The following is a 14,345-nucleotide window of genomic DNA, read 5'->3' as shown; positions in this document are numbered from 1 at the left end:
TTCCACAGTCAAAGAGCTGCTTTGCCCATGGAAGTGTCTCTAAATAATCAAACTACCATGTAGTTTCAAAAGGACTTTTTGCCTGCAGGGTTTGCATCAATAATAATAATAATAATAAAAGCACACACATACTTTGTTAGATCACTGCATGACAAATCAGTACAAGCTTCAAGGCAGAACTGGAATGCATAGTTTAGATTATTCAAAGTTACACATGAAGTTTGCTCTCTAACCTAAACTTGTCACAGGAAGCCTCCAAAACCCCATAAGTAAAAACATACATACATTTCCCCCTTCCCATTCGCGGTTTCCGCACTCGCGATTTCACATAATCGCGATTTTTGGGGGGGAGGGGGAAAAAAATAACCCCATATTTTTGCCTTCCCCCCGGCATCCTGGCCTTACCTGGTGATCTAGTTGGCTTTCGAGGCAGGAGCGGTCTTCCTGCGCTCCTGCCCCGTGTAGATCGCCAATAGGAAATGGCTGTGGGGAGTTCCCGTGGTAGTCTCGAGAGACTACGGGAACTCCCCACAGCCATTTCCTATTGGCGATCTGCACGGGGCAGGAGAGTAGGAAGATCGCTCCTGCCCTCAAAGCCCGATAGACCACCAGGTAAGGCTGGGATGCCGGGGGAAGGCGGGAGGGAGGTGAGGGTGGGTCAGAGCCGGATATTCGCGATATTTCCCTATTCGCGGTCCGGCTCTGTCCCTATCCCCTGTAAATAATGAGGGAGATTGTTGACACATATTACTTTTACTCATGCATTGGGTAGACAATAGAAAGAAAAAAAATCTACAGATAACAGAAAAAGTTTCAGGATTGCACCATCGAGGGATAATTTTATAACTGCACATATTGCTTAAAACATATGTGTGTATTTTTCTCTGTGTGGACTTTGCTCGTTTTTAAAAGCAAAATCTGCACTAGTGCATACATTTGAATTTTTAAAAGGATGCATGTAAAAACCCCACCACATATGGCCAAAAAAATAACCACAGAGGCTATAGGCACCTATTTTTATCCACACATAGAATGGGCAATTTTGTGTTTTTCTTTTTATAAGTAAAACACTTACCTTTAGAAATGGTTTTAAAAATTACCCACCCTATGTTTTAACTAATGTCATGGAAATATACAAAGTTCTTTAATATAAAGACATTGGTATCAGATGATTTAATTTTCCATTTTTTCCTTGATCAAACAGAAATAATTACGATATATTGGAACAAGTTGGTAAACAGGACTGAGGAACTATGATCCAATCAAAGCTTCACTGCCGAATTGAAATCCAGTATGCCATTAATTCTTTAATGGTATTAGAATTTTATCTAATAAAGGTTTTTTGTGTTTTTTTTTTTTGGGGGGGGGGATTTGTAAGAAACCTGTATAGTAGTACACTTCCTTATATGAAGAAATATTATTTCAGTACAAAGGAAAAGTTCCACCAATTCCTTTTTTAAGTTCATCCATGATGCTATGCTCCAGTTTTTTCAGGGTTTAATCTGAATCTATATCCCTTCTCCCATTGCTATCATTCTTTTAAGAAATCAACCAAAGCTCACAGCACAAACAAGAGATCCTCAACGTGACATATCATAGCATGTGAAAAAGTGAGAGAAACAGACCATAAGGTAAAGTGAAAGAATGATCATGAGACACGAGAGAGAGAGAGGGGGGGGGGCAGCAGTGTCATGGGATATAAGATATACTGTCATTAGTATGACAAAAGCAAAACCCAATATTTTACAGAATCAGGGCTAGATTTCCTAATCTGTGTTAATGCAAGTTAAGGTAATTTAATACATATTTAATGTGAGCCTCCATTATAGTAAATGGGGTCAGTTCACTACGGGGCAGTTCTATGAACTGGACGCTAACATTTACACACCAGTTATATGCACAAATGATTATAATGCTAGCATATCCATGTCTATGTGTGCACAAACATACACAAATGCCAAATTCAGCTTAAATGCTATTCTGTAAATACATTTTACGCACACAATAGGCATGCACATGTCAGTGCCTAGTTTAGAGAAGTGCCCTTCACGCGTGTAACTCGCATCAATGTGCATTAGTAAATCAGCCCCTAGATTTGTGTTTAAATCTATTATTTTTACATGAGTACTAGACACAGAAAGTGCCAACTTCCTTTTATGAAAAACCAGGTCTCTATACATTAAGGTCAGCAAAGTATAAAAATTGAATACATTGTATTGCATTGATCAAAGCATTCCCTTCAAAGACATATCATTTGTTTTAAATCCTAATTTAGTCAGGCAGACAGAAGAAGACAGACAATGGTCCCAGGCTTCGTACAACTGCGCATATTCAAAAGGTGCAATTTCAACTTTTAAATAGTCTCTGGATTAATTTCCTCCAGTATAGGAATCTAAGGAAAGAAAGAGAGGTTTACTAAGAAAAAATATATATATAAAAGCAAGTTATATATGTTGTCAGCAATAGATACCACTAAATTAATGGCCTAATGATTCTTCTGAGTGATGGCAAAAGTCAATATGTAAAAAATATCAATAAATACCACACTCTCCTATATCTTAATGTTCTTAGTATCACTTATTGCTTATATCACTTCATAACAATCTATTTTCTTATTTTCAAAGCATTTCAAAAACTTTCATTCAAAGTATTCATACACAGCCTCAGTGGCTACATTCGAGTATCATATTTCATGTAATGCTCGAGCCTAGAAGTAGCCAACCTCCTCATTGGCCTTCATATTAATTTTCTTAGTATTTAAATAATTATATATACTTAGAACCAATAAATAACTTATCTCATCTTATGTAGATACACTGAATGGGGCCCCTAAAGTTATACCTAGCCAAGACTCAGCTCCTCATCGTTCTACCTAAACCTGTCTCTCCGTTTATGAACAACGCTCTCATCCTTCCTGTCTTGTTGGATTGCAACCTTGGGATAATCTTTGACTCATCTTTTTCCTTTTCACATATCAAACAGACTGCCAAAATCTGTCATTTCTTTCACTACAATATCACTAAAATCAGACCCTTCCTTTCTGAGTGCAATGCTAAGACCCTTATCCGTACCCTCAGCACCTTTCGCCTAGACTACTGCAACCTTCTTCTCACTGGCCTTCCACTAAACCATCTCTATCACCTTCAATCTGTTCAGAACTCTGCTGCACGCCTCATATTCCACCAATGTTGCTATGCCCACATTAGCCCTCTCCTCAAATCACTTCATTGGTTCCCTATCCATTTCCTCATACTGTTCAAACTCCTTTTATTGACCTATAAGTATATTCGTTCTGTAGCTCCTCGGTATCTCTCCTCTCTCATCTCTCCTCCCTGGGCACTCCGCTCATTGGATATCTTTCTTATCTGTACCCTTCTCCTCTACAACCAACTCCAGACTCCATCCCTTCTACTTTGCTGCACAGTATGCCTGGAACAAACTGCCTTACTTAGTGCAAGTTTCCATGGCGTCTTTGGTGGTTTATATGCCCTCTTTCATCCAGCTTTACCAGCCTCTAAGTCTTGTCATTTGAAGAGTCTTTTATTGAGCACCATCTACTGGGCCGACCCTGAGGAAGGCTTCTCCACAGAAGCCGAAACACGGACCATGTTGGGTCACAAGACTTGTACTTTTTATGAGGCTTGGTTTTACATATATGATATGATTTTGTTATTTTTGCTTATAATAAAATTGTATTTGCTCCCTAAGGTTGATGTGTTCAGTCCCTTCTCCACTCTTTCTTTGGTTTGCCTAACTTGCAGATCCATTTATAAAATTGTGCTTAGCACACAATTTTTTGGAACTTATTTTTCAGCATCATATATAAAATTTACCCCATAATGGCTAAAAATATGGATAAGTAAGTTACATGTTCTTCACCTGCCAATAAACACATAACTCACTTTGAGTATCAGGCCTATCCAAATAATGCCACTAAAAATTACTTTAGATCATCCCAGCATGGAGAGCATTTGAGGAGGTTCTGGAAAGTGCTGGAATTGAGAACTGAGAAAAGAGCTTTCCATCTCTGCTTGCAGTGTTTACAGACTTCATCCGTCTCTCCTAGTATATCAGCCAGCTCTGTTTCCAGAGTGAGGTGAGAGAGTTTGAGGACAACGTTCTGGAGAATATTGGAATTGAGGAAAAAGCCTTCCATCTCTGCCTGCAGTTTTTACATATTTCACTTCCCTCACTCTGTACATCACCCAGCTCTGTTACAGAGCCATACAGAGTGTTATACAGTGAGTGAGTTATGGGGAAACGGAAGGGAAATGTGAATAAACTTGCTGCATCTACATCAGTAATTAAAGGTCCTATGGACAAACATTTGACTGGAATTACTCAAACAGTAAGTTCTTTTTCACCCTCTCTCTCTTTGGATGGGTTATCTCTGAGTTCTGACACTAGATCCCTTCCATCCCTGCTTGCAGATATAAATATTCAGGTGCAGTCCATACCTAATGGGTTGCAGGACAAACCTGAAATAGTGCAGAATCCCACATCTCAAGGGATTGATAACTTAGCTAAATTGCAACCAGTTAGTTTTGATATGGTTGAGATGGTTTCTACTCAAGATATTCCTGAAGGTGATATTTCCTTAAAAGATATTTGGCGAGTTGTCACACAGACTGAGAATTTGCTTAAAGAGAAAGTAGCACAATTATGTACTTTTTCTAGTCAAGTTGTGTCTTCTGTCTTTGTAGTACAAGATGATGTTACAAAAATTAAATCTACTAGTGAGGAGATGCAAAATCAAGTAAATACTTCAATAAATTAGTACTTCAGCTATGAAACTGGAACAATTGGAAAACTGTTTGCGTGTTAATAATCTACGCTTTTTAAATTTCACTTGTTCACCTTTACTTTCAGCTGAAATATTTTAGGGAAATTTTAAAACTGGAAATATCTGAGTCAATTGTATTTCAGAAGGTTAGATCTGCTATCACCACTAGCAATGTCAACTAGAGGAGCGATGGATGTAGCCCCAGCATTAGCAGCTGGGGAACTCAAGATATAATTTCCACTCATTCAACTTTGTTGGTAACTCTTGTCAGAAAGAGATAAATTGCTAGTTTTAAAGAATTACTTTAAATATAAAAAAAGTTGTTTTTTTGTGGGCAGCCAATTCAAATTTTTCCAGATGTAACGAGAGCCACTCAGGAACATAGGAAACAGTTGTTGTCCCTGAAATTCAGTGTTTTGGCTATTAGATTAATTATTTTCCTGCATTTTCCCTATAGATGCATTTTAAATTATCAGGGTAAACAATTTATATTTTTTGATCACTCATTTGGATAAATTTCTATTGGAACATTTAAAAAAAGGGTAATTAAAATAGAAAATGGATCTCAATGTTTATTATTAAGATGCTAACTGGATTTCCATCAGGAATTATTTACTATTAGTTTATCTTTGCAAATCTCTCCTTAAAGTGGACTTTAGAATTAGTTTCCTTCTATTTGTAATATTTCTTGTACAAAATGTTTCACCAATGTTATTCTTTTCTTGTATATGTATTCTTTATATGTATAATTACAATTACTAAATAAAAAAGGTCATCCCAGCACCCTCCAGATAAAGCTGGAACAGTCTAGGGTAGGGCTTGGGTAGAGGGCTTGACTAGCATTATTCTATGCCAATATCTGAACAACTATTTGGATAACTTAAGACATTAAAAAGCTGTCCTAAGTTATCCAGATTCATATTCGTGTAATGGTGCTTTATTCAATTTATACATTATCTAAAGTCAGTGACAATATCCAAAATATTGACCATCATTGATTATCTAGGTATAGGTTAAAACACCATAGCTGATGTTTAAAAGAAATGCTAACCTTGGAGTTTAAATATTGTCCCACTAATGCCTTGGCTTGCAAAAAACAAATGTTTTGATAAAGCATGCTAATTTCAGTTTAAAAAGTAATAACATTGTTTACCTCTACATTCATATTTAAGATCAGAAAAGAAGACCATTTCTTGAGAGAAGACAAATAATCCTAAGCGGCCACCAGCGTATGTCTTATCATAGATGGGTCCAGAATCTGCCATGATTTTCTTTCCTTCATACATTACAACCCTAAAAAAAAAAAAGATTAATTTTGATCAAATATAAATAGTTTATCTGTATATTTCATAGATGGTTCTATTCAATATTTCAAGGTTTCTTAAAATTTGATATCCCGCCTTAACCAAATTCAAAGCATGTTTTAAATCACACACCCAACCAGTCAAGTTTTCAAAATATCCATAATGAATATCTATGGGATAGATTTACATAAACAGAGGCAGTGCATGCAAATTTATCTCATGCATATTCATTGTGGATATTCTAAAAACTCAAATGACTATCTGTGACCCATGGACTGGGTTGAGAACCCCTGGTTTAATTAAAAGATTGTTTTGTTGTGCACTTACCTAATGAAACCAGTCTTTGGTCTGTGGATGAGATGCCATCTATAGGCAGTAAAATCTTTCCAGCCTGTGTAACGTGGGTCATGCCATAAAGTATGAACCTGGGAAGCAAACACATGAATTTAGAAAATTTGTGGAAGCATAAGATAGCCAGATAATTTTATAAAGTAGCATAAAAACATATTATTAAGAGCAGCTAGATTTTAACATATATGACTATCTCTGGGAAAAGTCGACTAAAGTAGGGGATCCAAAATGTTGAGATGGCCAGTTTCTCATATCTAGGGTCCATTAGCAGACTGAGAAAATTATATGTTTGAACTTCTGTAAATTTTTCACATAAAAAGGATTGGGTGTGGACTGGTGTATTATAAATCACTAATAAATTCATTAAAACTTTAGACACCTTTTCACAGAGATTGTCATATATAAGGGATTTCAGTTATTTACAGATATATATTTACTTTCTGTTCATAGGATAAAAAGATATCAAGTAAAGACTTCCTGCACAACATAGAAGTGTAGAATGACACTAAGCAGAAGACTTTAGTTGTTGTGATAATCTGCATATTTTAAACTCTATTAACAAATAATACCATTTTTTCATATTTGTATTACACAAATAAGATTCATAGCATCTGAGAAAATACAAAAATAAAATAAAGCATCACTAAAACCAGAAACGAAACCTAAAACTTGAGTACTTCTTTGAAAATCTGCATATTTAAATACTTATTAAATCTGTGAATACATCACTTTTTCTTATCATAATTGCTTTTCCTTTAACAAACTTGGGGCCCAGTACTCAAAGTTAACCCCCCCCCACCCCCTTTATCAAGCTGTGCTAGAGTTTAGCATGAGCCGATGAGGTAAGTGCTCCAAAACTAATAGGCATTCTATGAGCATTGGAAAATTTACCATGCCAGCCTGTGCTAAAAACCTCTAGTGTAACTTGATATGAGAGGCCGTAGGTTTGCCAGTGAATGATGAACGCATAACTCACCTAGGGATTAGTTAGCAAAGTTTATTAATAGGGCTGTGCTGAATATTTATATTTTATTCAATTTGGCTCCAAATAATGCCCCAAATGCATTCATATTCAGCCAGGTAGTGATTTAAATTCAAATACAAATAATCTATAGCTTTACTGTGCTAAATCCTACTGAAATAAGCACTTGATCTCCGATTTCACATTGCTTTTTTTATTATTTGTTATATTAAAGCTGCATGCCCTTTGGTTGTATTTGGTGTTCATATTTGGTCAAATATTTTTTATTATTTGCATTTGGACAAATAGTAAAATATGCTGTTTGGTCCAGAAAAGCAACAGGACAGCCAATCCGCAAGATCCAATGTGGTAAAAAAAAAAAAAAAGAAGCAAAAGAAGCAGATCAGTTGGAAGAGTCCTTTAAACAGATATTTATTAAGGAACTTTACTTAAAAACAACAGTAACACAACACAGTCATGTTTCACCCCCTCCAGGGGCTGCATCAGGGGCTATAAAAACTGTTCATAAATAAATAAATAAATAAATATATATATATATATATATATATATATATATATATAGCACAGTTACTTACCGTAACAGGTGTTATCCAGGGACAGCAGGCAGATATTCTTAACACATGGGTGACGTCACCGACGGAGCCCTCGGTACGGACCTTTTTAACTAGAAGTTTCTAGTTGGCCGCACCGCGCGTGCGCGAGTGCCTTCCCGCCCGACGGAGGAGTGCGTGGTCCCCAGTTAGGATAAGCCAGCTAAGAAGCCAACCCGGGGAGGTGGGTGGGACGTAAGAATATCTGCCTGCTGTCCCTGGATAACACCTGTTACGGTAAGTAACTGTGCTTTATCCCAGGACAAGCAGGCAGCATATTCTTAACACATGGGTGACCTCCAAGCTAACAAAGAGGGAGGTGGGATGGTTGGCCATTAGGAAAATAAATTTTGTAACACAGATTGGCCGAAGTGTCCATCCCGTCTGGAGAACGCATCCAGACAGTAGTGAGTAGTGAACGTGTGAACTGAGGACCAAGTGGCCGCCTTGCAGATTTCCTCGATGGGCGTGGAACGGAGGAAAGCAACAGAAGCAGCCATAGCTCGGACTCTGTGGGCCGTGACAGTTCCTTCCAGTGAGAGACCGGCCCGAGCATAACAGAAGGCAATACAGGCAGCAAGCCAATTTGAAAGGGTCCGTTTGGAGACAGGACGACCCAAACGGTTGGGATCGAAAGATACAAATAGCTGAGGAGATGATCGGTGAGCTCTGGTACGATCAAGATAGTAAGCAAGGGCACGCTTACAATCCAGTGTGTGCAACGCCTGTTCCCCAGGATGCGAGTGAGGCTTAGGGAAGAAGACGGGTAGCACAATGGACTGGTTAAGGTGAAAAGCTGAGACCACCTTGGGAAGGAATTTAGGGTGGGTACGCAGCACAACCTTGTCATGGTGAAAAACAGTGAAAGGTGGGTCGGCAACCAGTGCATGCAGTTCGCTAACCCTCCTGGCAGAGGTGATGGCAATTAGGAAAAGCACCTTCCAGGTAAGAAGCCTGAGCGAAGTTGTGGCAAGAGGCTCAAACGGAGGCTTCATGAGAGCTGAGAGAACCACATTCAGGTCCCAGACGACAGGAGGAGGCTTGAGAGGCGGCTTGATATTGAAGAGCCCTCTCATAAATCTGGAAACCAGAGGATGAGCCGTGAGGGGTTTTCCGAGAATAGGCTCATGAAACGCAGTGATGGCACTGAGGTGGACTCTGATTGAGGTGGTTTTGAGGCCAGCATTGGACAGTGAGAGCAAATATTCCAAGACAGTTTCCACCGCTAAGGAGGTAGGTTCCTGATGATGCCGGAGACACCACGAGGAGAATCTGGTCCACTTCTGATGGTAACATTGGAGAGTGGCCGGTTTCCTGGAGGCGTCCAAAATGAGGCGGACCGGTTGAGATAGATTCTCCGGAGAGGTCAGCCCGAGAGAAACCAAGCTGTCAGGTGGAGGGAAGACAGATTGGGATGCAGTAGAGACTGATGCTGCTGTGTAAGCAGAGTAGGAAACACAGGAAGAGGAATGGGCTCCCTGGAGCTGAGTTGAAGCAGGAGGGAGAACCAGTGTTGACGAGGCCACCGAGGGGCGATGAGAATCATGGTGGCGTTGTCCTTGCGGAGTTTGGACAAGGTCCGCAACATCAGAGGAAGTGGAGGGAAGGCATAGAGGAACCGATCCCTCCAGTCGAGCAGGAATGCATCCGGAGCCAGACGGTGAGGAGAGAAGAGTCTGGAACAGAATTGGGGCAGCTGATGGTTGTGAGGTGCTGCAAAGAGGTCCACCTGCGGAGTGCCCCATCGAGCAAAGATGGAGAGCAGAGTCGGAGGGTCCAACGTCCACTCGTGAGGTTGAAGGATGCGGCTGAGATTGTCGGCCAGAGAGTTCTGTTCGCCCTGGATATAGACCGCCCTGAGAAAGAGATTGCGGTCCGTGGCCCAGGTCCAGATGCGCAGAGCCTCCAAACAAAGGGGGCGAGATCCGGTGCCGCCTTGCTTGTTTATGTAGTACATGGCGACTTGATTGTCTGTGCACAGGAGGAGGACTTGAGGGCAGAGAAGATGTTGGAAAGCCTTGAGGGCGTAGAACATGGCTCTGAGTTCCAGGAAATTTATGTGATGACGACGCTCCTGTGGGGTCCAAAGTCCCTGGGTGCGTAGGTCTCCTAGGTGAGCTCCCCATGCGTAGGGGGACGCATCGGTGGTGATGATCATAGAGTGGGGGGGCAGATGAAAAAGAAGACCCCTGGAAAGATTTGAGGAGTTCAACCACCATTGGAGAGATTGCTGAAGAGATGATGTCACAGAGATGGGATGAGAAAGAAGATCTGTAGTCTGTGACCATTGGTTGGCGAGAGTCCACTGAGGTGTACGAAGGTGGAGCCGTGCCAGAGGAAGGACATGCACCGTCGAGGCCATGTGACCCAGGAGGACCATCATCTGTCGGGCAGGAATGGAGGGATGCCTGAGTACCTGACGGCAGAGGTGGAGCAGGGTCTGCTGACGATCGGAGGGGAGAAAGGCCCTCATCAGCGTGGTGTCCAGAACTGCTCCAATGAATTGAAGTCGCTGGGTGGGAAGCAGATGCGACTTGGGGTAGTTGATCTCGAACCCCAGGAGGTGGAGGAGAGAGATGGTGTGATGAGTAGCTTGTAGCACAAGTTGAGATGAGGGTGCTTTCACCAACCAATCGTCCAAGTAGGGGAACACCTGGAGGTTGTGAGATCTGAGGAAGGCCGCCACCACTATCAGGCATTTGGTGAAGACTCTGGGGGAGGAAGCGAGGCCAAACGGTAGCACTTTGTACTGATAGTGGTGGTGTAGCACCTGGAACCGCAGGTAGCGGCGAGAGTTCTGATGGATGGAGATGTGAGTGTAGGCCTCTTTGAGGTCCAGGGAACATAGCCAGTCGTGTTGAGAAAGTAGAGGGTAAAGTGTGGCAAGGGAGAGCATTCTGAACTTTTCCTTGACCAGACACTTGTTGAGGTCCCTGAGATCGAGAATGGGACGGAGGTCTCCCGTCTTTTTGGGTACTAGGAAGTAGCGGGAGTAGAATCCCTGACCCCTTTGATCTGGAGGTACTTCTTCGATGGCATTGAGAAGGAGGAGGGATTGAACCTCCCTCAGGAGGAGGGGGGTTTGAGATGAGTGTGAAGCAGACTCTACGGGAAGGTTGTCCGGTGGAAGAGTCTGGAAGTTGAGAGAGTAGCCGTGGCGGATGATGTTGAGGACCCACTGGTCCGACGTGATGACTTCCCAATGGCTTGAGAAAATGGTGAGACGACCCCCGATAGGCTGTGGAAGAGGCAGCGAGGGTGGATGACTGGCTATGCCCTGGAGAGAAGAGTCAAAAGGGCTGAGATTGTTTAGCAGGCTGAGGAGGCTTGGAGGGTTGAGTGGCCTGAGACCGAGCCTGGGCATGGTGCTGCTGTTGACGGGGTCGCCGAGATTGTTGGGGAGGCGGATTGAGTGGCCTGGCTGAGAACCTCCGCTGGTAAGATGATTGAGGCCGATAGGGTCGAGCAGGCGGAGCCTTCTTTTTCGGCTTGATCAGGGTGTCCCACCTGGTCTCATGGGCCGAGAGTTTCTGGGTGGTGGAATCCAGGGACTCTCCAAAGAGTTCATCCCCGAGACAGGGGGCGTTGGCCAAACGATCCTGGTGGTTGATGTCCAGGTCGGAGACTCTGAGCCAGGCTAAGCGACGCATGGCTACGGCCATGGCAGAGGCCCGAGAGGTGAGCTCGAAGGAGTCGTATATTGAGCGGACCATATATTTTCGCATCTGGAGAAGACCAGAGATGTGTTGTTGGAATAGCGGGACCTTGCGCTCAGGAAGGTACTTCTGGAGGGCAGACAGTTGTTGGACCAAATGTTTCAGATAGAAAGAAAAATGGAAGGAATAGTTGTTTGCCCTGTTGGCAAGCATGGCATTCTGGTAAAGCCTCTTGCCAAACTTGTCCATAGTCTTACCTTCTCTGCCAGGAGGGGTAGAGGCATAGACACTGGAGCCCTGAGTCTTTTTTAAGGTGGATTCCACCAGAAGGGACTCATGGGGCAATTGAGATTTGTCGAATCCAGGAATGGGTTGTCCAGTTTACGGGGGGCTCCCGGTACCGTGAGGGGATTTTCCAAGTTTTTGTAGAACGTTTCCCGTAGGATGTCATGCACGGGAAGCTTGAGGAACTCCTTAGGAGGTTGCTCAAAGTCTAAAGCCTCTAGAAAGGCTTGAGACTTTTTTGAGTCAGATTCCAGAGGAAGGGACAGGGCAGCAGACATTTCTCTCAGAAATTTAGAAAATGAGGACTGCTCTGGTTTAGAGGTGGCATCGGGTGCCGATGGTTCCTCATCAGATGAGGAGGGATCCTCCTCGGTACCGAGAGGAGTTTCCTCCCATAAGTCAGGGTCCCTGACTTCTGGTGCATGTCGAGACACCGGGGTGGAGGGCGCGGTATGGCGAGTTTTGGACAAAGACTTTCCAGAGCGCACCGAAACGGTACCAGGGGAGGACGACTGGCGTCTATCTCGGTCCCGAGAAGAATGCCGTACCGCCTGGTGCCGAGGAGGATCCAATGTGGCCTGAGAATGAACCACCGGATCGCCCTGAAGTTGTTGGGCCGAGAGGATCGGCATGGATGTGTTCACCGGTACTGAAGGGGTGGACACCGGGGGCTCGGTACGGGGCTCGGGCCGGTCTGGTACCGGAAGGAGCGGTGCCAGGATAGTGGGCAACAGTTGTTCAAGTTGTTTCTTCAACTGTTCTTGGAGTTGAGCCTTTAAGATGGCCGAGATACGGTCATCTAGGGGTGGCATCGGAACCGCTTTCTTTTTCTTCGGTTCCTTAGATGCCGCTCCACGCCCCGGCGATGAGGAGGCCGATGACGAGGCACTCACTGAGATCGGGGCGGAGCGTTTGCGGGACCGGTGCGATGCCGGTAGGGACGGTGTCGCCACCGTAGCTGGAGGGCGCTCGAGGGAAGAGGAAGGCTTCTTAGCCGGCTTACCTGGCGCCAGCGACGCCGATGTGGGGTCGGTCGGTGTCGAGGTCGACGGTGCCGATTTTTGAGGTACCGCCGTTGAAGGTGAGGAGTCCATCGCCGACTCGGTGCCGAAGAGAAGAGTTTGTTGAATTCTTCGGTTTTTAAGAGTTCTCTTTTGAAGAGTGGCACAGCGGGTGCAGGAGTCCGCCCGATGCTCCGGACCCAGACACTGCAAGCACCAATTGTGTGGGTCAGTTATGGAGATCGGGCGTGCACACCGCTGGCACTTCTTAAAACCGACCTGCGGGGGCATGAAGGGGAAGATAGCCTCCGCAAAATCGAAGCCCGAGGCCTGTATACTGGCAACAGGCCCCGCCGGGGCAAAAACGAAAGAAAAAAGGGAAAAAGCAAAGTTTTTTTTTTTTTTTTTTTTTTGCAAATCAAAGAAAAATAAACCCGAAGGTAAAGAGAGAAAAAATAAGGAAAAAAGCGCGAGCGGGAAGGCAAAAAAGTGGTTTCAACGGCCGTTGAAAAAACACACGCGTCTTCTTCGCTCCGCGGAAACGAAGAAACTGGGGACCACGCACTCCTCCGTCGGGCGGGAAGGCACTCGCGCACGCGCGGTGCGGCCAACTAGAAACTTCTAGTTAAAAAGGTCCGTACCGAGGGCTCCGTCGGTGACGTCACCCATGTGTTAAGAATATGCTGCCTGCTTGTCCTGGGATAAATATATATATATATATATAGTGACAAATCTAGCTCTCTTTCTAGCTTTGGCACAGGGTTAGATAGGAAGAGCAGTAAACCTCTATGCAGGAGAGCTGACCAGGTTAGCCCTGCCGATTATGAAAGCGCTGACTTTCCTTGTACCGACATTGAGCCAGACACTGACTGCCAGGGAGAGTTCAGTCCAGTTGCAGGTTACTCTCCCAAGCCTGCTATTAGATCTCAAAGGAACTCAGGAGCTAGGAAACTACAGCTCCCAGAAGGCCAGAGTCATAGCAGGAAGTTGTCACATAGGCAGACACAGCTGCAGAGAGGTTACAGCTGAGACCCAGAGAGGGGGAGGAGCAGAGGAACTGGGAGTGTGTTCCAGAGAGGCAGCAAGATTTCTCTCCCAGGCTGAATGCTGAGGAATTGGGAGAGGAATGTGAAATGGTGGATCTTTCAGAAGAGTCTGAACCTACCATTAGGAACCAGTTGGAAGTTTGTGGATATTGGTTTGACCAGTGAACTTGTGAGAGGTTAGAGATTATGGACACAAGCTGAGAGGTGAGAATTTTGTTACTGATTCTTACCTGCTTGTTTTTGCTTGGGGAAATCCTGAGACTAAGCTTGATGTGTGTACAGCAGAACTTTCTGATTTTGAAAATTAAACTCTGAAGCATTTTTGTTATATTGTTTTTTTCTCTAAA

The 14,345-nt window shown here is 43.6% G+C and overlaps 1 protein-coding gene across 1 annotated transcript in view; it reads right to left on the bottom strand.

Annotated features, from left to right (window-relative positions):
• Positions 1-1,311: 1,311 nt before the first annotated feature.
• THBS1 (thrombospondin 1) overlaps positions 1,312-14,345 on the bottom strand; it is a 105,219-nt gene continuing 92,185 nt past the window's right edge. The window contains exons 19-21 of the mRNA XM_033951414.1: positions 6,415-6,512; positions 5,937-6,076; positions 1,312-2,392 (exon numbers count right to left, since the gene is read on the bottom strand). Coding sequence (XP_033807305.1) covers positions 2,370-2,392; positions 5,937-6,076; positions 6,415-6,512 — 261 coding nt within the window. The 3' untranslated portion in view covers positions 1,312-2,369. The remainder of the gene's footprint in view (positions 2,393-5,936; positions 6,077-6,414; positions 6,513-14,345) is intronic.

This window comes from Geotrypetes seraphini, chromosome 7 (assembly GCF_902459505.1).
Source record: "Geotrypetes seraphini chromosome 7, aGeoSer1.1, whole genome shotgun sequence".
Lineage (NCBI taxonomy): Eukaryota > Metazoa > Chordata > Amphibia > Gymnophiona > Dermophiidae > Geotrypetes > Geotrypetes seraphini.
The sequence above is the reverse complement of the archived record's forward strand: the minus strand, read 5'-3'. Positions and strand labels throughout refer to the sequence as shown.